This window comes from Phaethon aethereus, assembly GCF_964289735.1.
Source record: "Phaethon aethereus genome assembly, chromosome: 3".
Taxonomy (NCBI): domain Eukaryota; kingdom Metazoa; phylum Chordata; class Aves; order Phaethontiformes; family Phaethontidae; genus Phaethon; species Phaethon aethereus.
In genome coordinates this window covers 5,944,569-5,971,715 of record NC_138576.1, presented here as the reverse complement: position 1 = coordinate 5,971,715, position 27,147 = coordinate 5,944,569, and the positions used below count along the sequence as shown (strand labels likewise).

Below are 27,147 nucleotides of genomic sequence, written 5' to 3'. Positions count from 1 at the left end.
CCTGTGTATCAGAATTAAATGTTTTAAAATACTCTTAGAATATTGTACTTCAAACTTCATAATAATTTATAATTTATAATTTATTTTATAATTTATAATTTATAATTTATAATTTATAATTTATAATTTAATTTATAATTTATAATTTATAATTATAATTGAGGAGAGGCATGGAACTGCTGGAGCGGGGCCAGAGGCCTCAGCAACGCTCCGAGGGCTGGAACAGCTCTGCTGGGAGGACAGGCTGGGAGAGCTGGGGGGGTTCTGCCTGGAGCAGAGAAGGCTCTGGGGAGACCTTAGTGCCGCTGCCAGGGCTTGAAGGGGCTTCTAAGAAAGATGGGGACAGACTGTTTAGCAAGACTTGTAGCAATGGACCCCTGAGGGACACCACTTGTCAGTGATCTCCATCTGCACATTGAGCTGTTGACCACTACCCTCTGGATGCATCCATCCAACCAATTCCTCATCCACCGAACAGTCCACCCATTAAATCCATATCTCGTCAATTTAGGGAGAAGGACGTTGTGGGCGACCGTGCCAAAGGCCTTACAAAAGTCCAGATAGGTGACATCGGTAGCTCTTCCGTTGTCCAGTGATGTGGTCACTCCATCATAGAAGGTTGTTCAGGCAGGACTTGCCCTTGATGAAGCCATGCTGTCTCAAATCACCTCCCTATGCTCCATGTGCCTTAGCATAGCTTCTAGGAGGATCTGCTCCATGATCTTCCCAGGCACAGAGGTGAGGCTGACAGGTCAGTAGTTCCCAGGGTCCTCCTTTCTAGCCTTTTTAAAAATGGGTGCAATGTTTCCCTTTCTCCAGTCTCCAGGGACTTCGCCCGACTGCCAGGACTTTTCAGATATGATGGAGAGTGGCTTGGCAACTACATCAGCCAATTCCCTCAGGACTCTGGGATGCATCTTGTCAGGTCCTGTAGACTTGTGTGTGTTCAGGTTCCCCAGGTGGTCTCGAACCTGATCTTCTCTTACAGTGGGAGAGACTTTGCTCCTCCAGTCGCCGTCTTGCAGTCCATCCCCTCGAGAGGTGTGGGGAGAGAGATTGCCAGTGAAGACTGAGGCAAAGAAGTTGTTCAGTATCTCAGCCTTCTCCTCATCCGTTGTTACCAGTTTGCCAGCCTTGCTCATCAAGGGGGTTACGCTTTCTTTCACCTGCCTTTTCTAGCTGACATACCTGACAAAGCCCTTCTTATTATTCTTGGCATCCCTTGCCAAGTTCAGCTCTAGCCGCACCTTGGCCTTCCTAACCCATCCTACACAACTGACCAACTCCCTGGAGAGCTGGTATAGTAGAGAATCCCCTTTTTTCCTCTTCTTACTCTGTATATTCACTAAGAGAGTAACAGTGCCTTTCTCTGTACTAGACTCCAGCAGGGAACCAAAACCTAGTTTTAATCAGGCTCATGGGTTAGCCCTGCAAGGTTAACCTTCTACAAAATCACTAAGCATCCCTTTCTTTCAAATTGACATTTACCCCGTGATAGCAGAGTGAGCAAGCTAGGTGTCATCAGAGCCTCTCCATGCAGAGCTTGTAGCATATGGACAATATAGGGGAGCACTCAAAGTAGTTTTCAGGCTGCACTCCAGCCAAATATAGCCAAAATGAGCTCAGATCTGTTGAACTGCACAACTTAATGAGGAGAAAAAAAAAATATATTGAAGGCTATTGAATGCAAAGACGTTGCATTTGGTTAAGGAAATGCTTGAGCCACAGATCACCATGTGCTGTACGACTAGTCAGGAGAATAACTGTTATAAGCTTATCTGGTATTTCCTAAGCCTTCACAGCTAGCTACTGTGGGAACCTGTCCCTTCTTATGTATATTTGATCTTTGCTTTTCTCTTTTTATTCTTGGTTTCGGTTTTTGTTTTTCCTTTTTCCTTCTGACCACAGGATTAGCCAGGACTAGTGCAACTTTTCCTGTCAGAAGTAAAGAAATATTTTGCTATCTTCTGGTGTATATTTCCCGTGATATTTGATTGAATTCAGATAGGATTTTGTGAACTGTTGTCACAGGCACTTAACCAAAAAACCGAGAATCACTTGATTCACTCAGTAGTCACTATCTATGTATCGTCATCTTGCTTTGAGTAAAATTTGGTTACATATTACCCAGCTACTAAGAACAAGTATTGTCATTTTTCACTCCCATTTACAAAGCCACCAGGGGCCAAGCCTTTCCACCTACACTCACACTAGAGTTCACATGTCATTAGGAAAGCCAAATGATCTGTTGCCTAAGGTGAAGGTCATTAAGATAATCTAATAGTGAACGCATTGCTTCCTATTGAATTAAAAGGTATATTAGAAATACCGGCATTTTTCATTTCAAAGCTCATTCTGATAGGACTACACTTGTAACCTGACACTTAGATTATCCCTGAAATGGGATCCTATTGCAGAATTTTAGAGGAGATATCATTTGAACACAAGGACAAAGAAGAATACAAAGTATGCATGTTAATGTGATTTTAGTTTTATCAGCTTTCCATGTAAATTAACACGCAAGGAATTATGGTGAACATCTCTTAACCAGGGTAGTTGCCTCCCCTCGTACTGCATTTTCTTGAAGCATTTCGTTCTCTTTATGCATTAAACTCAGACATGATTAGCTGTTGAATTTTATAAACTAAATAAAAGCACTGATTCATAGCATGGCAAATAAATACTGAGTCTAAATACAGAGTCATGATATCAGAGCAGTCAAATCTCTGGAAAGCAGGCCTGCCATTCAAAAGGACCTTGTTGATAGACTGGAGGAATGGGCTGATGGGAACCTCATGAAGTTCAACAAAAGCAAATGTGGGATGCAATAACCCCATGTATAACCCCAATAGTACAGCGTGTGAGCCAACCACATACTGGGCTGCGTTAGCAAGAGGTTAGCCAGCAGGTCAAGGGAAATAACGCTTCCCCATTATTTGGCACTTGTGAGACCATGTCTGGAATCTGTGTTCAATTGTGTGCTCCCAAGTACAAGAAGGACTTTGATGTACTGAAACGAGTTTGGCAGAGGGTCACCAAGAAGTTTAGGGGGCTGGAGTACCTGACATATGACGAAAGGCTGGGAGACTAGAGCGTCTTCGGCCTGAGAAGGAGGAGGCTAAAGGGAAATTTTATTGCTGTCTACAACTGACTAATGGCAGGATACAGAGGAGATGGAGCCAGACTCTGCTTTAATGTGCATGGTAAAGGACAGAATCTAGACTGATACGTAATAGGGGAAAAAAAAATGCTCATCAAAGGTTGAAACTTGTTGGCCAGAGACATTGAAGAAGTCTCCAACTTTGGAGATATTCCAAACTTGACTGGTCAAGGTCCTGCGCCGCTTGATCTAACTGGACTCTTTTGAGCAGAGAGTCAAACTAGACATCTCTGGAAAGGTCACAATCTTTTCCTGGTGTAAATTATTCTTCCGTTCTATGATTCTGCACTGAATTTTCCCATTCCAGATATTAAAATGGCAGGCAGGGTAGAAATAGAAGAGCTTTTATATAACACATAGATGATAAACCATCTCAAATTTCTAAAAACTGTTTAAAAATCTAGGTAGCGTATAATTGGACTTTCCAGCTTCTGCACTTTCTGTAATCTGTAACTGCTGGTATTTCCTGGAATAGATGTTTTATGTATACAAGGAACAGGGCTTTCTGTCTTTCATTTTGTCTCAGTCATTGTGGTTTATTTTATCTATAATGTTGCTTGCTGTATTCTTCCGTAAGAATACGATCTGGCTGCTGTGCAAAATTGCTCTCAGTGATGGCTTCACACATGTGTCACAGCTCTGGAATCAGAAGCAGTAAGATTTAAGCATCTTAAGTGTCTGTTGAAATGGTAAAGTAATATAATTAAGCTCTACATGTTGCAAAATGGGAGATGCATCCTTACCCAATCCACTGGAAAACAGACCCACAATGTTCCTAACAGAACAACATGGGTAATAAGCTGGCATAGTTTATTAACTCTACACAAGGGAGCATGTTTCCATTTGAATGTTTTGCTCCTCAGGCTTTAAATTTAGTCTCCTCTCTTATCTTCCATTTTGCTCTGTCATCTTTGATTAAAATTGAGGATACCTAGACAGTCCTACGCTTTCATTAAATGAATCAGAAAAGGTTATTTTAATTTGGATACTCTGGAAAAACAGCAACAGTTCTCATTTTCAGATAGCTATCTTACATAAAGTCCTTATGGAATGAACTTGCAGAGTTTAATCTTACAGATATTCCTGAGATCAGCATTTGACCCTTTTAATAATCTGGGGTTCACATTTAGCTAACTTTAACGTGGCAAAAATTAGGCATTGCTGCTGCTTTGGCTTGACAAAGTACATTCACAACTAGACCTAAATTTTCAAGGAAGACAAGACCATAGTACTATCACTAGAAAAAATACTGGTTTTGCATAGAGAGTAAATTTTAGAAATTGATTTATGTGAGTTCAGTAAGATCTTTGTCAAGGGGAGGCCACAGGCTTATTTTTGAGGAAAAAAAAATCCTTCTCAGTTGAATGTGTGGATTTATGCCTTAAGGTGTAGCTCTTTTCACTTTTGTATGCTGGCTTTGAGAATTTCTTTGGCATAATGGTATCTGTATTATATACACTATACTTTTGGTGTTCTAAAACAGATGTCTTTAAAAGCAATGGCAAGAAAGCAATGTAAAGCGGTAATATAAAAATACGTTGATGCATATATTTTATTATTTTTATTCTCAAATAAATCTTAAACCTTTTTTCTACACTCTTCTTTTGAGTGGCACATGTAAGGGCAACGATACGGACTTCTTGGTAGCAGTGTTAAGTGCTGTTGGAACTTTGCCTCTGGAACTTCGGAAGCAATCATTAAATTTAGTTTTCCATTTGATCAAACGAAAGAAGGACGGGTAGTCTCTGTCAGAGGGCTGGATTTTATTTCCCAAGGCTAACAGCCATTTCCAGGACTTTGTCAGACCTACTAAGAGGTTTTTTCTACCATTGTCAGATGGTATTATTTAAAATCAGTTCATCCACTTGTGTGGGATTCATATCCTATATCATACAGTGACTCTGACAAGAAGATGCTTTTACTAGGGGTGTTATTCAAAGCACTGTTGATTTTCTCAGGCTGCAGACATCTGCAGAAAAAGCTTGTAGAACATACAGCATCTGGTATCGAGTCCTAGCTCCTTACACAGACCATATCAAACAGCTTAGAAACGGAACACATACTCTACATCCGCTTGGAAATCTATTTTTTTTATGTTTATTGTAGATGTATTAGCTGTCAGCTCATATCATCAGCTAATTATTTTGTATCTGAAAATTGTAATAGCATCCTCAGATGTACTAAACTCAGGCAGATTTCCAGCTACTAATCACACCCTTCTTAAAATGGCAGTTAACTCTGTGTACCCCAGGGCTGGAGATCTGATTTCTAGTTCCAGTATTGTAAAGAAATGTATTAGTGAGACGACTGCTGTGCCTGCTAACTGTGGTACCCTGAATTGTATTTGAAAGAAAGACACAAAAAAGCTGAAGAGGCATTGGCATCTTTGAGAAATGCTATATCTGACTCTAAAAATGTCAGAAAAATTCAGAATGCCTGAGGAAGCCAAGCAACTACCAACGAAGAGTGAATTTTCTCCAACAGCATACGCGATGGCATGGGAATCTACAGCAACTGCTAACAGCGCGGTCAAGCAATTGATGCCAAGCTCTGGTTGTTAGTGTTGCTCCACTATAAGCACCTTTAATACTAAATAGATTTCAACCTTCAAAGCTGTGCTTCAAAATCTTGTCATTAAAGGTATTGTTCTTTGCATCCCATTTATATTAAACTGTTGAGTATAATATTTTGAACTGAAGAAGTTTTTCCATTATTTTGTAAGTAAGGCTATGTAATTTTTTAATTTTTTTTTTTTTTCATAGATCTTTGATTCACCTTGCCACCCCTCCACCTCCCAAAAAACCCCTAACCCTTCCATTTCAGCCGGTCTGAACATCCAAGAAAATCTAAATAGAATGAGAGAAATCCTTAGAAATGTGAACAGGTTTTGACATGTCCAAAATCAAACTATTTTCATTTTCAGGTTAAATTTACAAAGCTGTCAGTGCCCAGCAATAAGAATATCAACCTGAACTATAGGATAAATTCAATGTAGTTATAACTGATTTTGAACAGGAATTAGAGCCATGGCTCTCTTTTCAGATGATTATCCTGGTAGTAGGATTCTGGGATATCTCTTGCTAAGCTCTTGAATTCAAGTTTTCTACCTTTTAAAATCACTTAACATACTGTAGAATAATAAAAAAAAAATCTTTCTATATTTAAAAATGTTATCTGTTTTGTTATCCCTTTTGTAAGTGACTGAAAAGTTTGCATGTTGAATTGAACAGTGCTAACATCTTTGGAAGGTATTGTTTTCATTGCAAACAATTTTAAGAATGTGCACAGGGAATAGTCTCTCGTTGAATTTATTTCTATAACAGGCTAGATGAATGAATACTATGTTCGAAAGCTATTATTAATGCAACATAACAATTTCTGTATTGGGCACTGCAAATTAAGAAGACTGAAAGTCAAATTCCCCAAACTAGCCCTGTTTGTTAATGTCTTACAATCTGAATGCTCTTTATATTGCTTTTAATTGCTGACTTGAAATGAACAGTGGCGTCTCTCTTATGATGGGACTGAGAGGAGCTGTGCTGATTTAGAAGAACTGAAAATCCGAGCAGTTAGTTTAATAGTTCTTAATTAAATTTGCAAATCAGGTTACATTCAAGTTAATTATTTTCAAGTGATTTTAAAATGACACCTTTCTACAATGTATAATTACAATGAAGACTGGTGGTGTTGCTTTGAATTATTACGGTAATTTAGAAATTTAAAAAAAAATCTTCTAATTATGCATATCTCTCCAAATGAGATAAAATTAAGCAAAGCTTTTTCTTGAAATAAATGTCTTAAAATACTCTTAGTAATTCAGAATATTGTACTTCAAACTTCATAATCATTTATAATTCTGATACACAGGTAAATTTTAGTTTTGTGGGTACGTGTGTGATTTAGATTTATTCTCAAAAGAGAAAGTCCAATATCTGCATATTTAGACAGTGCATCAAAGTGCATCCCATGCCTGAGGGACGGGGAGGCCATCCAGAGGGACCTGGGAAACCTCGAGGAATGGGTCCGTGTGAACCTCATGAGGTTCCACAAGGCAAGTACAGGGTCCTGCACCTGGGTTGGGGCAACCCCCGGTGTCAGCACAGGCTGGGGGATGAAGAGGTGGAGAGCAGCCCTATGGAAAATTACTTGGAGAGAGGAAAGATGGGAACAGACTGTTTAGCAGGGCCTGTAGCGATAGGACAAGGGGTAACGGTTTTAAACTAAAAGAGGGGAGATTCGGGCTAGATAGAAGGGAGAAATGTTTCACAACGAGGGTGGTGAAACCTTGGCCCAGGTCGCCCAGAGAGGCGGTAGATGCCCCATCCCTGGAACCGTTCCAGGTCAGGTTGGACGGGGTTCTGAGCATCGTGCTCTAGTTGAAGATGTCCCTGCTCACTGCAGGGGGGTGGGACTAGATGGCCTTGAAAGGTCCCTTCCAACCCAAACCATTCTGTGATTCTATGATTCATAGAATCTGTGCTTCTGTAATTCTATAAATCATAGAATGATGGAATCTTCATAGACTTTATGAAAGTACTTGCTTTCGGAACCAAAACTAGCATCTATTATCCAGCTCAATTTATGAATTAGTGCTACATTATGAAATATCATTGAGACTTTCAGAGTTCCTTGACATACAGCATTTAGATTCTTTCTGAGCCATATAAAGGTTTGTCTTCACTGAATTATGCCTTGTTGCAAATTGGCAATTCAGGGGGGTCAGAGTGGATGACTTTTAAAGGTCCCTTCCAACCCAAAGATTCTATGGTTCTATGAAAGAGTTTTAAAATAATTGCCCGCGTGTAACAGTGAACAGTAGAAGAGTGCTGTAGATTTAGCTGAGATGGTGTTAACATTAGCTCATTGTATCAATATTTATAAGATTCAGATTCTCAAGAGTTGTGTCTTTGGAAAGCTGCATATATTCATTATCAGTTTAAACCATCAGTATAAGAACTGCCTTTGTCTTGGAAATATAAATAAAGACTTGTCAGTAGAAGATGAAGACTCTTTACCACGTTACAAGTGAAGGGAATGTGTAACAAAGGCTGTAGAAGTCTGAAATTTCAGCTGAACGTATTACTTTCATGGCATGTCCTATACTAAAAAACTTAAAAATATTTCACAAAAAATGTTTCTTCTAATGTGTTGTTTTAAATTCTATATTACTTAAGCAAATATTTAAATATTATATTAGTTTTTCTGTATACTTGACATGAATATAATTCTTTCTTCCTGCCAAGTATGTCAAAACCCAAATTCACTTTCATTTGCCAGGGTAAATGTTTATTTTGTTTTCCCACATAATGTGCTCTTTAAAGTGTCACCAGGATACCAAATCTGATTGCTTTTTAATAGAGACACGGTGGGGGTTTTTTGCTTTCATTAGGAAACAGGATAAACTATCAGTAAAGCTTATGGTAATGAATCCATATACAGTAGATGCTCTTTACTCTCCTTCCCTTCGTCTCAGTATTTAAAAAAAACCCGTGTTCCCATCAAAACTATTGTAATGGTACCTCATTTTTTATAAATGCAGGAAGGGTCTATAGTAGTAAGGGGTGCTCGGGGGCAGTCAGTGCTGCAGAGCAAGAGACCAGGACACGGAGGACCCTGTTTCTCCTCTTAAAGGCGATGTAAGCTGTGATGACTAGACAAGGGTCCCCAAAATTACTTTGTTGTTTGTTTTGCCATGAAATGGCTGAGATTAGTTAATATATAATTCATTGGAAAGTTGCTGTTAAGAAACCGTGGTTTCACTAGTACAGAACATCTACGTTTCAGATGCTGAAAGCTGCCAGCAGATGCGTGCGTAGTTTTTTACAAGTCAGTAAGTCCCACTTTGACTTTCAGCCTTGAAAGTCTTGAAGTATTCCTCTGACCGTAACCAACCTAACAAAATCTGGCACATTTTGTTCACAAATTAAAATTTGGAATTTTCTGCTTTTAAATGATATATCAGTAAAGTTTCATCTAAAAGTTTCAGTTCTACTTCTTACACAAAATGGAATGTTACTGGTTTAAGTATTATTTTGAAAGTTCTATGCAATTAAAGAACATTTTTTTTGAGATTTCCCCTTTTTTTCTGGAGAAGGGAATGGGAGCGTTTCATAAGAGAACTCCTGTAGTGTCTTTGGATGGTGGTGATTGTTTTGAATTAATGATAGCATATGTTTCTTTGGTTTTTATGTAGACGGTTAATAATTTTGTGGTATATTTATCAATAGGCATGGTGTAAGGGACTAACTAAATAGGTTGTTCCAAATTAGCTAAATTAGATGATGGTTCAAATTAACTTAATTCCAAATGCTAAATCATTTTGTTAAATCCTGAAATCTTCTCGTTTTCCTTTTCCTGTCTAACATTAGAAGGAGAAAAAAGAAAGTAGAGGAAAAGGTAAATACTTGCTGATTAAGCAAACTGCCTTTGGGAAAATAATCTTTTTATTGTTCTGTTTCTCATTTATATAGCGGAGATAATGCTCAAAAGGCTACTAGGAAGAAAAATTTGCTTATATTTAAAGAAATTAAGAAACAATAATGAATAGCAGCGTAGAAAATTTTGCATAGTTAAATAAATAGCAAGTGTCCCACAGTCATTAACATTTGGCTAATTAAATATTCACTCTAGGCCAAATTCTGTTCTCAGTGTCATCAATGAAGTCCCAATAAAAAGAAATATCCTAAATGCTTTTGTTCAAAGCCTTTCCCTTCAGAGAGCGATTTTTAGGGTCTCATTCTTCATACCTGAGCTCATTGTGCATTTTTTGTTTTGCTTTTTTCTGCCCCAGCCTGCGCAAAGCTGGGCATGCACGGCTGGCGCGTGTCGTGGCATCACCGCCCACAAACTTTGCACTGGTTTAGTATCAGTTGAGTTGACCCGATAAGCTTTGCGCCAATTGTGAAATGAGCCTTAAAATGTGATTAATTCAGCCTTCGTTTGCACTCGGTCGTGCCCAGATGGAAAATCAGTAGCGGAACCCAGGTAGGAGTTTTGAAGTGCTGTTCTTTTGTCAGGAAGCCTGGGCTGTTCAAGAGGCATCAGGCAGCCAAATTCAGCCTGGGGGGCTGAGAGAGACATCTCTCTCATCAATTATTTTGAGCCTAAAGTGAAAGTTACTCTGTCTTTCTAAAAACACATGCAGGTTATATGTAATGCATACTGGTCACTATTTTTCTGAGGGAAGAATTTCTTTTTTAACTCGATGTGTGACTCACTCCCTGAATTACGTGATGTCATTTTTATCTGGAGTTCCATGCCTTGCAATAATCAAATCAAAGAAAGGCTAATGCAAAAGAATAAAAATCTAACCACAGAATTAGACTCAGTGGCGTAAATGCCACGAGTTGATTGTGAAATGTCTATATGCACACGTCTTGTGTTAAAGAAGCAAGAATACATTTTTGAATACCACTCTCTTTTGTTCTCTGATTATAGTGGACAGAAAAATTTTTCTAACAGAAAAAGTTAATTGAAGGAACTGTGCACTCTGCAGTCACATGCTAAGGAGAGCACATCTACATACACGTAGTACCATGTATTTTAATTGTGTTTAGTTTTAATTCATTATTTTTAATGTATTCTTTATAGACATTCATGAATACACTTTTTACAAAAATTCGTCATAAAAGTTGCCAGATTTGGATTTGTTGTGGAAAATGGCTGAGCTAAATTGTTTTACTCATTTTTGTAGTTAATAACTTATGTGGATTAATGAATTAGTGGCCTTCCTTCCAAAAACGAGATCAGTGTCTCGTGCTAGATACATCCTGGAGTTTACATCTCCCAGTTTGCAGTGACGACGTGTCTGTACGGCTAACGGGTGAAGTTCTCAGCTGGCACCCAGACATCTATTTCTATCAGTCATCAGCGTTCCTGTGTCGTACAGGGAGCAGGGCACATCCAGGGGTGACACATTCTCTTCCCTCGCCTGGAATCGGTGTGGTCAGCCTATGGAAGTGCCTCTCTTTTCCCTTTGGTTATAAAGGGTGACTAGATTACACTAGAACACCCAACGCTGTGTGTATGAGATGCGCCGTAGCCCAAGAGGCAATGCCGTAATGACTTTATGAAAGAACTCAGCCAGCTTAGCAGCAGCTGGAGGTCTTCTCTCTGGAGTCATACTGGCATATTTTCGTTCCAAAATACCTTTATATGTAGGGTCTAAATTGGATTTCTGATCTGCCTGTGCGAGCATATAGAGAAAAGGCTGTTTTAGAATCTGTGTCCCATTTTGAGAGTTTATTTTTTTGCTTTCCTTTGTCAAGAGGATAACCATCTATATTAGATACAACCTTAAGTTAGGAAAGATGTTCATAGGGTGAGATCCTACAACTATTGAAGTCAGTGGAAGCTTTGCTGGTGACACTACAGAATGAGGATTTAATCCGTAAGTCGTAAGACCAAATTTAGACTTACGAAGTGGATTGCTATAATGCACACCAAATTACTTGTGCATGTAGCAAAAATTGTGTGTCTTGAATTTGTTATTTGTCCATGTATGTTTTGCCATTATTTTGGGAGTCAGGCTTTCTTTTAAATAATTTTCCAAGAAACAACATAATCAAAAAACCTATTTTAAATGATAAACCTTTTTCATTCCACTCTGATTGAAAGAGCATCACCTGCCAGGGATGCCTGCCTGGATCCGCCTGTGACATTGCAGTACTTGTGAATCTCGGGCGCAGAATGGCAGTTTCTGCTGCAGGATGGTGGTATCCCACAGAATGGCAGACACAGTGACAACTGGCTCTTCCACTGGCAACGAACATAAGACAAGTCTGTTTTACTAAGGGTAAGGGAAAAGACAGACTTACAATATTTACAATATTACAATAAATATTACAATATAACAGGAGTAAAATGGGTATGTGCTGTTCATATCGCCTGAAAATAGTGAAAATTTTCCTTACTCTTCTTGTGCTCCTCCATTTAGTGGGGAGCTCCAGAGGATTATTCGGGAGGGCATTTCACAGTGTCTGTCAGCAGGCTTGATTCACAAAGAATTACAGAGATACGCCTTACACGTTAATGCTTTTTATCACAACGTTAATGCTTTTTATCACAGGTATTGCTTACCAGTATGTATCTTGGGTTCACTTCGCTTTCCTTTCTTTTCAACATGAAGAGTGTAATTGAGGACTTCCTCCTTCTTCATTTCCCATTGAAATGAGTAAAACTCTCAAATGTATTTTCAGAAGCGTGTATTGATGCTGGCTATTATCAGGACAGACTTTTGCAATGCAAATGTTTTAAATTAGGTTTGTTCTCTTACTTGCATTTACCACTTAAAACCAGTGAACAAGAGGGCTGGTCCCTCGCTGTTTCCAAACTTGCCTACTCTTCAGTTTAACCAGCTTTACTCCAAGACCATAAACAACCTTTGAGCAAAAAACACCCCATGAGTTTCTGGCCACAAGCCCAAAGAGCACATCAGCCTAGTGTGGGAAGGTTTTCAGTTATTTGTAAGGCACCTTTTTAGTCATTCAGTGCTAAATTACTTATCCTGGACGCAAGTGGCTGTACCTAAATTGGGTTCAAAACCAAGCTATCTGCAAATAACAATGGGGGAAAGTATTCTGAGGGTGAGAGGTACTTGAGGATTTTTTTAGATGACACCTACTATAATAACTACAAGAAATTTCATAGAATCCGGTACAAATATTAAGTAAATACACATTTCTAAGCCGTCTCTCCTTTTATTTATCCATCTATCCATACCTCTAGTCATAAAGCTAAAAAAGTTTTTTTTCAAAATCTGACGGCTTACAATATTTTCCTTTTGCTTACAAGTGAGCCTCTCTAATTAATGTATTATTGTTAAATAGAGTGCGATGACTGATTTTGACTGCAAACATGAGAAAAAATTTAAAACTCAGTATGCAAAAGGGACTGTTCTGCTGCTTACACGTCCCAGACAATGAGCGATGCCTGTTTTGATGACCAAAGGCTTTACTTGTGATACGCTAAAGCTGCTGAATACCAACCTCGTCTATGAATTGATAGAGTCAGGATAAGTGTCCAGAAGAACGCTATCCAGAAGTCATGACGGTATACTAATATTAACCTGGTATGTAAAGTTTTTGATGTACAGCCAAATGGAAACCACAGAAAGGTGTTTCAGTGTCCTCAACCAGAAAAGTGAGGGAAGGTCAGTTGTCTTAATATATTAATAAATCCCCCATAACTTTTTAAGTCTGGTAGCATAGTTTATCCAAAATTATTTTATGTTTTTTGGAAAGCACTGGTAGAAGATAGCCATAAATTTAACACATAGTTTTACAAAATTCATGCTGATACTTATTATAGCAGAAAAAAATATTTTTCCTGTAGAAATCAAAGGTATTCCGTGGAATGGAAATGTTTCGTTTGCAGGTTCCAGCTCCACATTTCAGACTAGCAGTAATAAATTTAGACAAGGAATTTGGATATGATATGGAGCTGGTTCAAATAAATACAGTATGTGTAGATTTTGCATATGTTCAAGGGCAAAGCATTACAGGGGCAGCGAGTCCCTATCAGGAGGTCAGTTTTATTTATTCCTTAAGCAATGAGATCATGACTGCTGGGAATTAATCCATTCATTTTGTTATTGTCTGTGCAATTTCATTTGCTTGCTTTCTTCATAATTCCCGTGAAATTTTTACATAATCTTAGATAGTCTTGCCAGCTCCCTTCCCCCTACTTATCTGCACGTATTTTGTTAGATTACATTTTACATATTTTGAGGAAGATGAATGGAGTTAACACACACACCAGGGTGTCTATACTTGCATTGCTTTGAGATCAGAGCAGGAACCAAATTTACTGAGTCATTCTTTAGTCTTGGCTTTTGCTTAGCCCTAAAATGGAAGTTGCCCCACTGGTGATGATGTTCTTCACTCATCACTCTTCAGCGCAGGATTCATGTTGCTTTTCTGAGGATGTCTGTACTGTGGACGTGTAGACCAAAGCAGGTGTCCCGAGGGCTCCATCGCTGATGTGCACAGTTGATGAACTTCATACGAATTCATAGATGTGATTCATCTGACTTATTTTAAACATCTAATTTAGGATGAAGTTGCTCTCTAAAAGTGCGTATTATCTTTTTTACTATAAAGGGACTTCAGGTGACTAATTAGGATACTGCAGATGTCTAACCCGTTCCAGTGAATCTTTTCTTCCTGGACAGAAAATCCCCAATTTTCTATATGAAAAATCATGATTAAAAAAGAGGCCTACTTTCATTTATATTTGTCAGCATCCACAGCTTCCTTTCATGTCGTATATGGTTGGAGTTCCTTAACCTCTCTGTAACAGTTAACATTTTTAAGATTCTTAAGGTCTTAAACTTTGTTTATTGAGGGGGGAGTGGGGTTAATAATATTGTAGAGAAAAAAGAAAACTTTTTTTTACTATTTATATCTGTGCAAATATGTTGAAATCGGGATCATCTTGATCTGCCAGAAAAAGACCGTGTGTTTTCTTCTAATAATGAAGGTATTGGGAACTTTGGACTAAACACATGAGCAGTCAAAACCAGGATTACATCAAAGGCCTTGAGTTTGCTATGCAGACTTGTTCAGATTAATGGTTACTGCAGAATGTATGGCATGTTCTATAAGAGGTGGGTAAAAATGATAAAAATTCCCTGTATGTCTGTACTTTGTAGCCAGATCATGTATTGCATTACAAAAGCTATTGATCTTTCCCCAAGTGGCATTTTTATTTTCAGTATAAAACTCTGAGTAAGCTTAATCTTTGAAAATGCTTATTCTTAAAACCCTTTTTTCCTTTGCTTACCAATTCAAGTGATTCTCAGAAGAGTAAATACATTTTTCCTTTATGTAAGAAACATCTTCAGATAGTGATAATCCTCAGATAATACCAAGATACAGAAGACTAAAAATGTGTTTTCAGCATATTTTGCAAGCTCTTCAATATTAAGCTTCCTTGGGCTTTATTTCTCAATTTTTTTTTTTTTTTTTTTTTAAATCTAGGTAATTTTTTACCTACAACCCAATAGCTGTCAGGTATAGCATACAGCACCCTGTTGTTCTCTAGTCTAAGTAAAATAAGAAATTATTTAGCATACTCATTTAGTAATCTCAGGTGTTGGAGGGCAACATTGTTTTTTCTCTAAGGTAGTGACCTCGCTCCTTTGAAGCCGTGGTAGGTACACGATGTAGAGGTCTTTAGCAAAGGAAATCAGGAAATCACGCCACAATATGAACATGCAAGCAGTTTGGGTTGCCAACATCTTCATTGTTGCCAAACACAGGGTTGTCCAGCCGTGCCGCATACTTTTTTCAAATGTTCCAGCTTCGCAACTACTCGGCACATTTCCTTCAAACATGAAATAGTTGGTAAGCAAGTTAACGTTTGGCTTCTTGCCTTTCCCCCGGACAAAGAGCTTTATATGTCAAGCGCGAAACTTTAAAATGGAATCAAAATAAGATTATTTTTCATCCTGGGAGGTAGGCGACAACATGCAACTCTCTACATTTTCTTTCCTTTCCCTTTTTAGTCTTCCTTTTCAGTTCTTCATGCTGCAAGAAAGATATCATGCAACACATTTTTGGAAGAATAAGCGTACATTTACTGTGCCAGGTCCTATCTACTGCATCCTTCAGCGTGTTCCAAGGAAAGCATGCAAAGTATTTTAAATCTGCTGTACGCCACATAACTCAGCTTCTTAACTGCTTAGAGTGACTAGCACTACTATAGAGGGAGTAAAGAATATATATTTTTAATTATTTTCATAAGCCAGTAGGACGATGTCATTGATGGCATTTATTGTATATGGTTTCAAGCTGAGATTGCTTCAAAGTGACATATCATGTTACTTCATGTAGGAAAGATTCCCAGCAAACTTGGTTTTATACTGATGAAAGAGGACTGTTGGAGCGACTTGTTACTTCTTCCAAGAACAGAATTTGGAAAATTTCACTTGCATAAAATCAAAGTTTTTTCTTAGTTAAAACAACCTGCATCATTTCTTGTTTTCATGAAAAAATAGTTGAAAAATGAAGACTCTGAAAAAGAGCAAGTAGGTATTCTGTAGACTTAAAAGAAAGCATTACTTACAGGCTACAGAATTTTCACAAACTTTCTGTGACTTCCCCAACATTGAATGCTGTTTCCTTTAAACTCTTTTGGCCTGGAGTAACACCGTGTTCACAGTAATATGCTCACTCTTTCTTCTCCCTTTTTACCCCGTGTTATTGATTCAATTTGAGCTTATAAAATACACCTTAGAAATACGGATATAGAGGAACACTAAATTTTTCCAAAGCATGGAAGATGTAAGAGAAAATAATTACTGTTTATGGAGAAGTGAAGAGGAAAGATGGTCTGCTGTTATTTTCTGCTTTGCTGTTTCCTTAATAGTGATATACCTATGCTATCTAGCTGTTTATTTCTCCTGCATTTGCTGGTTATTTATAGACTACTCTAAAACTGGTAGGACTGATGGAATGGCTATCCTTATCCCTTGAACTGTGAGTTTCCATGCCATGGTGTGGGGTTTTTCATTAAAGTGTATTGGGAAGAAAAGATAGTCCAGTTATTTATGATAAAAGCTATTTTATTTGGTGGTTTAGCACATCACTCTAGAATCCATCTTTAAGAAAGACCACTTTTTTTAGAGAGGAGAACAGAAGGGAGAAACCAATTTTATTTCACAGATACATAAGTAATTTTACTACATAAAAATATTCATACTGAGAAAAAGTAAGTGTAAGAATTCATGTAGTATATAAGAACAAAATTAAGTCCAGTGTTTAGACAACTCCTGTAGACAGTTTGTAAAGAGAAATGAAGTCCCTATTGGAGGAATCCCTCAATAATACCTTTTTTTAATAAACCTTTGATTAGTATTTTTTTTCTTCACTTTTAAAAAACTTGCAATGTTTTGATCGTGAACATACTGTGAGGCATATTGACTAGCCTTTGACAGCATGCATGTTCAGGGAGTTTTATAGTATATTTGCTGAGAGTAGCCATTGCTAAATAATTTAATTTAACGTAACTGCTCTTGGGTTTAATCTGGTTTTGCAGTTTCCATTTTACATTAAAGTTAAAGTATACTTGTCAAATTTGTAGATGTCTTTTTTCTTTGTCAGCTCAGGTAGGACTTTGAAGGATACCTCCTCATGTTAGCATTTCATATCATGTTGCTTTCCTGTGCCTTCCTTGTTGTAGCAAAGGATTTTAAATCCCTGGGACTGCTGGATGTGAAGGGTAATAGCCAATGGCTCGACAGAAAGGTGGCAATAGGTAAAAACTGAATACCCCAAGGACTGATACCGAGACCCATATTGCTCAATATCTTCATCAACAATGTGGACAAAAATGTGGGCAAAGATACAAAATGCACATTCTGCAAATCTGTTGATGGTAGTAAATTAAGAGGGTCTGGCACACTGATTGAGGGAGCTTCAGTCCAGACAGGTCTTGAAAACCTTGAGAGCTGAACCAACAGAAACTTCACTGAGTTTCTGCATCTGGGACAGGGTAACCACACGCATCGTGCAGGCCAGTACCAACTGTCTAGGTAGCAGCCCTCCTGGGAGGAACCTGAGCAGTGATAACGAACATGGAGTTGACAGTTTGGTCTCATCATATTAGAGCAAAACTCACAGTTTTGCAGAAATGTGGCTGGCAAAGTGATGGAAGTTGTCATGCCCTTCTACTTGGTGCTGTTGAGCCAAATCTGGAACACTTCATCCAATTTTGGGTCTTTCATTCCAGAGAAGTTCTGAGAAACTGGAATGGTTTAGCTGAAAGCTACTGAGAGCTGAGGGCTGTGGAGCACATGACCTGTCAGAGGAGGCTGAGAATGATTACTTCGTTTTATCTAGTCTGAAGAAGAGGAGGCTAAGATTTGGTAGCAGCCTACGACTGCTGAAGGTCTGTTACAATGATGATAGAACCAAACTTTTCTTAGTGCTGGGTAGAATAAAGAAGGTCAAGTGCCACAAATTGCTGCTTGGTGGTTTCAAGCAGGCATTAGAAATCTTCTTGACTAGTGCAACACTGGAGCAGGTTACCCAGAGGAGACATAAAATCTCTGTCCTTGGAGGTTTTCAAGACTTAGCTAGAGAAAGCCATAACTGACTTCATCTAGGGTTGGCAATAGTCCTCTTTTGAGGTGGAGGTGGGGCTAGAGACCTCCAGAGGGAGGGTTGTTGGAGAGGGATCTCAAGGAACAGTTCTGCAAGCCTGCACATTTCCATGTAAAATTTCAAGAAAAATTTGCCATAGAGAAGCTCTGTCTGTTCAATTACGTACCTAAAGTTAAATTATTTCAATATTACCTGGGAGTGCCCAGCTAGTAATTTCTGACTGGCAAACAGAGTCACAAATGACTGCAGAATTTAAACCATATTACATAAAAAGTTGGCATTTAAATTATTTGGAGAAGTTATCTCTTAATCCAAATTAGATGCCTTTCTAAAACAAGTATTAAAGCTACACAAGAAATTCCAGGACTGCCATTCCTAGGATGTATTATGTGAGAAGTGTCCTGTGCTATGCAGAAGTTCAGATTAGATGATCCTGGTGGTGCCTTCTGTCTTCAAAAGTACGACTGGATTAATTCAGAGGCAAAAGAGATCGCTGTTATGATTAGTTGTGGCATGTATTGTGAAAATTACTTTTAAAGGATAAAAAAATCAATCTAGACTTACTTAATGTCTTGATGGAATAGATTGACTGAACATTTTTTCTTATCTGAAATGGCAACTCCACAAAATATAGTCAAGACGCCAGAATTGTGCATAGAAGAACTGAAAAATGCTTAAGTAGAACATTTTCTGTCCTGGTAAGTAAAAGTCAAAACACAGGAGAAATGATTGACTGGAGAGAGAAGAAGAGAAAGAAGGAATATCCAGATATATTCCTGGACAGTTAGTAGTTCAGTTCACAACTAAATTGAACGTGTTGTCTGTCCATAAGATCTCATAACTGATGGATTGGACTGTAATAGAAGACTGACCTAAAAGTCAGAGAATAGAGGAAGAAGCTATGTATTTGAAGTACTGATATTTTTTTCTTTTTTTTTTTCTGATTTGAAAACCTGCTAAGACTAAATGCTGGTCGTATAACTTGTCTCCAAATACTCTTATCAACAGCCCTTTTGTTTTCCATTAAATCTGATTTAAAAACTCTGCACTTTTGATTTCATCTGATGTAAGAGTGCTCAGGGAGTCAAAATTTCTGTGTACGTGTGCGGTTTTTTCTTTGTTTTTGTCTTTAATGAGAACACACCTGTACTTTCCCTCCTGTGCGCATGGTTTCTTGAACCGTGTGGACTCACTGCAGAAGTGAAGCCTTGATGCCATCAGCCACTCCTGATACCACTTTGTGCCGTTAATTACAGTTCGGTTCTTGCCAAGTGTAATGATTTATTCATTGAGTTGTTGTTTGGAAGATAGTTATTTTCCTTTCCTTGGCGTTTAAGACAATCTACTTGCCTTGTTTGAGAGACTTGAGCAAGCTGTCTGCTTCTGAAGAGGATAATCGTTCTCTTCAATCTAACTACCGCTTCCTGCCTGCGAGACGCGAAGGGTTTAATCTGTTCTAGAGACCAGACCCTACCTTGCGAAACTCAGCCCTGCCCTGTTGAAGTAAACAAAACTCACACACGTGCTCAAACCCAACCACGAACTTCAGTGCTGCTTCCACCACGATTCCATTATGGCAGAGTATATAGGAGGAGGGGATGGTGTGCATAATACTTACGGTTTTGTACCTTGGCTTTTTTGAGATACAATCTTTTGATTTACATTGGACTCCGTGTGAAATACGTTCTGAAATCCAGTAGTGAACGTTTTAAGCCTTTTTTCTCGGATGAACTCTAATTCAATCTAATTGCCTTTCTTCTCCCGTAGGTGTTCAGAAGTATCAAAACTCAAGCACAGATTAACAGTGAAAAAAAATGAAATAGACACATTTACCACTTAATTATTACAGTATATTGAATGTCTGTGTGGGAAAGGGCCCTTCAGTGCTCCTTGCTGTCTGGTACATCCTCAGTGTGATGGAATTTATTCATTTCACTGCTGCCAATGCTGCCATTTCAAAAGCACGGAGGTTCAGTTCTGCTCGGTGCAGAACACATTGGCCTCGGTCCAGGAGAACATTTTACTTGCCTGGTCATCCGTAAACGCGTAGGCAGACTACTCACGTGCTCTGGTTTAAACGTGCACCCCGGGGCAAGAGTGCTCAGCACCTTTCCTCACTCAGCCCTCGTCGCTGTCGTAGGTGAGCGGTGTGCAAGCGGATTTTTAAATAAGAATTGACACGCTCCTCTGGGAAATTTAACGCACGAGACTAATAACCAATCTGTGGTTGGTATTTCTGCATGTTAACTTGTTCAATGCGTGTTGGATTTGGGAGGGTTACTTCAAGGTTATGGCAGGGGTGCTTTGCTGCTATAATTTCTGCTGTGGAATGCAGCTCTTGTTGGAATAAGGTACATCATGTACTTCTACTCTTTTGTCAGAGAGCAGAAAGACAAACACGAATGATGGACTCGGTCCAGTATGCGGAATTTTGTGAAAGTCGGCAATTGAGTTTCTGTAAGTATTATAATGGCTGTACTGTATTAAGATGTTCAGTTATTATTTCATGTCATAGAGAACACAGCAGAACCTTAATGTTTTTTGAAAGCGCTTTTGTTTCATCTGCAATAAAAAAACTTTAAATCCTTTGTTTGCATAACTCCTGGGAACAGTTAATTTAGGATAGTTTCAGGCTGTCAGGCAGTGTATTTTATTTGAATATTTACCAAGCTTTCTGTATGCTCAAACACTGTGCTGGTGGGGAGGACTGCAAAGAGAGAACTGGTAAAGAGTTAATGGATTAACACTCATACTTGCCTGAAGTCTGTCATGGTGGGGTTACAGTCAGCATATTAGTAACATTTCATGGTTGCAGGTTTTGCGGAATGCATCTAAAATTAGAGAAGAGCAGCAAGTTTTGCTTTTATTTCCCTATCCGCAGAGACACAAAGAACTTACTAAAGAGTCTTTTCTATTTTAAGCTGTAAGCTCCTGCTGTGGAATTTATTCGACGTTAGCCAAATTCATCAGTATACGCCATTCCAACACTAATAACATGATGACAGAATTAGGGCTTTACTAGCACTGAAAACCAACTTACTAGAAGTACTTGTGGGCCACAACTATAATGAGCTGTAAATTAATGGGCTTGATCATGTAGCAAAACACCATTACAGAAGCGGTTAAGTGATGACTAAGTTTTTAGGTCAAATGTCGGAGAAAGTGAGGTGAAGGAGCCAGTAAAAATCATGACAAAACAGCACATGATCCTACAACGCAGACTTGAACACAATGGTGTCTTTAAATGAGACCTTATCTTGTTCTTCCTTTTAAATTCAAAGAAAGAGTGACTCATTTATGGCAAATAAATGACACATTTGAAATACTGTTCTATATCAGCAAATGTCAGCAAATGTAGGAAAACATGTTTTGTAAGCATTTCTTTTCCTAATTCAATCTGTTTTGTAAGCTTAGTTATAATTTGGCATCACACATCTGTGAGCCATTAGATAAATGATACTTCAGATGAGGGTGACTTCAGCAAATGAGAGGTTTGTGATAAAGTCATTTTTAAAACCCAAAAATTATCATCTGGAGACAGAACAAATAGAAATCTTAAATCTGCGAAATAAAATTGAATGTTGCTGACCAGAGAATTGTGATCTATAAAAATGTCTCAATTTTCACAGTGTTTTTAAATGACCATGTCTATACAGTTCTTCTTCACTGACATTTAATGTCATTAAAGAATAAGAGAATTACTTAGAAAATAGTAGCAAGAGAGACTCGTGCACAAATTCAGTTACGTAGTATGGACTCAACTAGACAGAATATACTGAAGGCCATGCAGAATATTTGTTCAAAACTGACGCAAAGGCTATTTTTTACTTATTTTCTTGTATTTTAGTAAAAATTGAATGTATTGCTGTGCTTAAGGTAGTAAACCCTTTTTTACTGTACTATAAACCCATGAAAACTGTGTCACAAGAGAATAAACCTGGAAGGGACCTCGAGAAGCCTGTTCTAACAATACGTGTTCATAATTACAGCTCCGCATATTTCTGTGCAGTTGTAAAGACAGGTGAAAGAAAAAGCCTATCAAAGGATCAAGTACTACAGGATTAAAAACTTAAGTTCTAGGGAACATTTTGTGGTCCTGCTGTCACCTTCACACTTTTGCTTTTATTTGTTTCTTCTGCAATCCTGTGTAGCTTTTTCATTCCTTCCTAAAAAATAACCATTATTTACACCTGTTTTCTATTTAATACCTGACTTCTCCTTAGCTTTTTAGTCCTTGTTGAAGACTGTCTTTGAAAGAGCCGTTTCAAATGATTCTCCCACCTTGTATTTACTTCATTTTGGTTGTCCTGATTTTACAAACAGCCCTCATTAAGACCTCTACATTACTAGCTCCTTTCTGTCCAAGTCTCCACAGCTTTCTGTGATCAGCTTGTCCACCACTGACTTAAGATCATCTTTTTTTTCCTCCTTTTATTCTCTCAGCAAATAGAGAGTATTTTTCTCCCATATTTTTCTCTGTACTTTCTCCTAAGTGATCTCATCCATTAGTGTGAAGTTCTCATACGAATGTTGACCATTTGCAGATCTACATCTATCCTTATTTCTTTATATCCAAAGCACGTTTTGAAAACACTCATCTACAAATCATTTTGGCTAACGTGTCAGCACCTAATCCCTGCATGATTAACACGAGGAGTTCCTACTTCTTCCGTCCTTCTTCATTTGTCTTCACTATTGTTATTACAATTATATCATTTTATCTGGACTCAGATTTGTGTAGATTTCTCCTAGTGCTTTCTCTCATTCATCAAAGATGTGATGCAATCATATTATTTCTTTTACAATAAGGTATTCAAAATTAGGTTTGTCCTGTCTATGGTCCTCTGAGGTAGACCCTTCCGTGTTCTGCAATCTCCCATATGATTGATTAACTCTGTGTTTTTCTCTTTACTCCATGCTGCTTATGGATCTCCAAAATGTTGTGTATGAAATAACAGTCTTTTCCCCACTAACTCCATTTTGAGGATTCCTTCCTTGGCCAATCGAATCACATTCACACTCCTTGTTTCACATTTGCCGTATTTTCTACGACCAGAAAAAGTGCATTATTTTGGCCTACCTGTTGTTAACGTTTCCTTTCCCCCTTATGATTTTAACTGACAGCAAAGAAAGCCTCCAAGTTTCGTGACTGGTTGGATTGTAGCAGTATGGAAATAAAGCCAAATGCAGTTGCAATGGAGATTTTGGCGTATTTAGCGTATGAGACCGTGGCACAGGTAAGGGAGCGTACCGAGTGAAGTCCAGTTAAACACGATGAACTGATTACTCTTGGATGTCCTTCAGCCTCAGCCTTGTAAGCCCCTTCAGAAGGATGCAGTCACTGCTCCAGCTAACCAAGCTAGCTGGATTCCTGCCTGTCTTGCAATTCACTGTATGACAGATGCGTGTTATACCGTATCCTTCCATCTGATACGCGGATAGAAAGGTTTTGTAATGGTTACAGAGGAGAGTGGAGTCCAGCACGAACTTTATTCAAGCCCAAACCGAAGCCGCATACTTTGCTATGCGACCTTTGGCAGTGTGCTGAGGCTCGGGCAACCCCGTTGCACAACTGGATTAAAAAGCAGGATTTTCTGGAAAACAAAAAGTTACCTTAGTGCCAAGCCGAGCCCTCTTGGGTGGATGGATTATTCCATATCAGAAGTGGAAAAGAAAGGTTCCTTAGGCTGAAATATCTCTGAATAATTTTGTTTTCACCTGAGAAACACTAAGAGTAATCTGCCTCAGCCCACAACTCCTCTCTCTCTTCATTATTACAATGGCATTTGTAGCAAGTACCATGTCAGTAAACCTACGTGTTTATCGGCTGGTTTTGCCTCTGCAGTTGGTGGACTTGGCCCTGTTGGTTAAGCAGGACATGGCTCCCAAAGCTGGTGACCCATTCAGTCACGCCATATCTGCCACCTTCATACAGTATCACAACTCTACTGAGGTAAATCTTGCTTTTTCACATATTAATGCAATTTGTGCTTTACCTTTATGTGTATTTGGTAGTTTGTTGCTTTCAAAATAGATGTTATTGAATCTGGTATTGACTTTATGAATGTAGAAGTTATGGATTTAGATAGAAAGGCATTAAATTATAGCTCCAAATGTTAAATTCTTAGCAGCATCTTTACATGTAAATGGAAATCCTCTTTTCTTGGGTGGAAATATGTTTCTGCCTGTATTGAAGGCTTTCCCTATTGCAAATTTGGAGATTAAAGTTGTCAACAGTGGCAAGTGCAGTAAGTGCTGTTTTCATAGAATCATAGAACTGTAGCATAGTTTGGGTTGGAAGGCACCTTTAAAGGTCATCTAGTCCAACCCCCCTGCAATGAGCAATGGCTTCTTTAATTAGATCAGGTTGCTCAGAGCCCCATCCAGCCTGATCTTGAATGTTTCCAGGGATGGGGATTTTGCAATGCAGTGCTGTAATACGGATATTATAGTAACCTCTAGAATAAGCACATTTAATTCCGTATTACATCTAACTAAATCTAAGGCGGCAATAATTTTCTTCTTGTGATTTGATTATCTAATGGCTGTTTGACATCTTGCTTTTATAGCCACATCTCTTAGGACAATCTACAAGTGTGAAGACCAGTCTTGACTCTCCTGAAAACACACCACCTCCTACACCCACACCCCCAGCATCAGCAGGACAGCAACATCTTGGGAAAACCCCATCAGGAGCCCTGGGGAATGGTGGAATTGGACAGGACTCTACCAAATCCAAACAAAGGAAAAGAAAAAAGGTACTTTGTGCACAAGCCTGAAAAAAAAAGAAAAGAAAAAGAAACCAATCTTCAGGAAATAATGCGTCTCATTTTAAATATTGATTTTAACCTATATCACATGTTAACTACCAATGTTGCTTTATGACCGAATGTGTGGTTTGGTGTTTTTTTCTGTCAGAACTAAAGAAGATAAAGCTTCTCAGTAATGCCTGCAAACTGAATTTTGTTGAGGTAACAACTGCTGCATCTAAAATGAACTGTTCTCCTACAGCCACAGCAGTTGACTCCATCCCAAATAATCATCCCCTTCTCTGACAGTAGCAGCTAAGGGTAGGTTTTGAGGGTCAAAGCATAAGCAAAGTAAGCAAAGAGCTGGTTGTGATTTTCCTGCTCCCAGCTGCCTTAGGCAACTGCCTTCTTTGCCTATAACAACTTTGCCTGACCTGCTTTATTTTTATGCCAGTTGGTTGCATTTCAATCCAAATATTTGTTTACTTTGCATAAAATATGGATGTCTCATATTCAGAGTGTAAAATATAAATATTACAATTCCTGTCCTCTGTTGCAGATCCTTGGTATTCTATCCGAGAGGGACATACGTACCTTAAAACCACAAGGGAAATTGATTTAATTAAATAAACTGGATAGGAAGCACTGTGTTAGTCACTTAGGGCTTTTTTGAAAAAATGCGATGGCAGTACTCACCTTGCTACAAAGCAATGGAGTGACTTGTGATTTTCTCGTGTGTGTTATTCTCCTACAACCACTTTTTCACAGAGTTCCGTTAGTGATTTTTGCAATGACAAATAGAAAAATTTCTCCTTGTAGTGACATCCGTGCTGCAGGTACTCCTAATACGTTCAACTTTTTCTCTGCTCTTATTATACTCCGTTTAGAAAGCCTTTAGTGAATCCTAAAAACCACTCTGAAGACCTTTGCTTTTAACTTTTCCTTTTTATATTACATTTGATTATGTTTTGTTTCTGTGGCTGATTTCCATTTTTATAGAATCGTAGAAGAGTTTGGGTTGGAAGGGACCTTTAAAGGTCATCTAATCCAACCCCCCTGCAGTGAGCAGGGACATCTCCAGCTAGAGCAGGTTGCTCAGAGCCCCGTCCAGCCTGACCTGGGGTGTTCCCAGGGATGGAGCATCGACCACCTCTCTGGGCAACCTGGGCCAGGGGTTCACCACCCTCATTCTGAAAGATTTCTTCCTTCTACCTAGTCTGAATCTGCCCTCTCTTAGTTTAAAACCATTACCCCTTGTCCTATTGCTACAGGCCCTGATAAAAAGTCTGTCCCCATCTTTCTTATATATATATATATATATATTATAATTCCTAGGAACAAGAATTTAGCAGGAGATGTAGTTTTTGATACATTATATTTCACTAGTGTTGTGAGTTTATTTTAAATTCTTAATGTTTGACTTAATGCCTTTTGAAATAATTATATTCTAGAAAGTGCACAGTTTTCCTGAAATGTTCCCATGTCTTACCCAATTTGGTTAGGTATATACTGGGTATAACTGAGGCATTGAGACAAACGAGTTAACATGGTGAAGAATGTTATTCTTAGTCCATGAAGACCCAGGCCAGCTCAAAATATTTGAGTTTCATATTCCCTTTGTCAATCAGCAAGGGAAGACTCTGCCATCGTATTATGAATAATTCTGTGTGTACTCACACAGGCTCCAGTGAACTCAGCACTCTTGAAAATAAAACATTTTTAAAAAAATATCTCAAGTTTGAAAGCATTATTATATAGTGTAAATGCATAAGGGGACCGTGTATGTGTACATTAGATTTCAGTGTATAATTTAAGATTTTGTCATTCTTAGTACATTCACTAATATAATTTTCATGTATTTATTACCACCCAGCCATCATTCTGATAAGTCATCTGAATTCTGGCAAGCAGCCATGTCTAGATGGAGCCTAAACCAACATTTCGTTTTGACTAGCAAGGAGAAAAGAAAAACTTTTTCTTTTACAATCCTGGGCATATTTTTTGTAAAATCAATGGACCAGTAGCAATGAATTCTTATCTTTCCTATTTAGGGTCCTTAATCCAAAAAGTCATTTGAAATTTGAAAAAAATCCAGTTTAGGTAATTAAAATATTTTTGCAACCCTCTAACACCA

General features: G+C 38.4%; 1 protein-coding gene across 2 annotated transcripts in view; it reads left to right on the top strand.

The window, feature by feature from the left end:
• Positions 1-27,147, top strand: part of SUPT3H (SPT3 homolog, SAGA and STAGA complex component) — a gene marked incomplete at both ends in the record, with an annotated part of 279,215 nt that overhangs the window by 195,388 nt on the left and 56,680 nt on the right. For both annotated transcript variants that reach the window (XM_081997936.1, XM_081997935.1), the window contains 3 exons: positions 20,646-20,721; positions 23,389-23,501; positions 24,110-24,217. In XM_081997936.1, the coding sequence (XP_081854062.1) occupies positions 20,646-20,721; positions 23,389-23,501; positions 24,110-24,217 (297 nt within the window). The remainder of the gene's footprint in view (positions 1-20,645; positions 20,722-23,388; positions 23,502-24,109; positions 24,218-27,147) is intronic.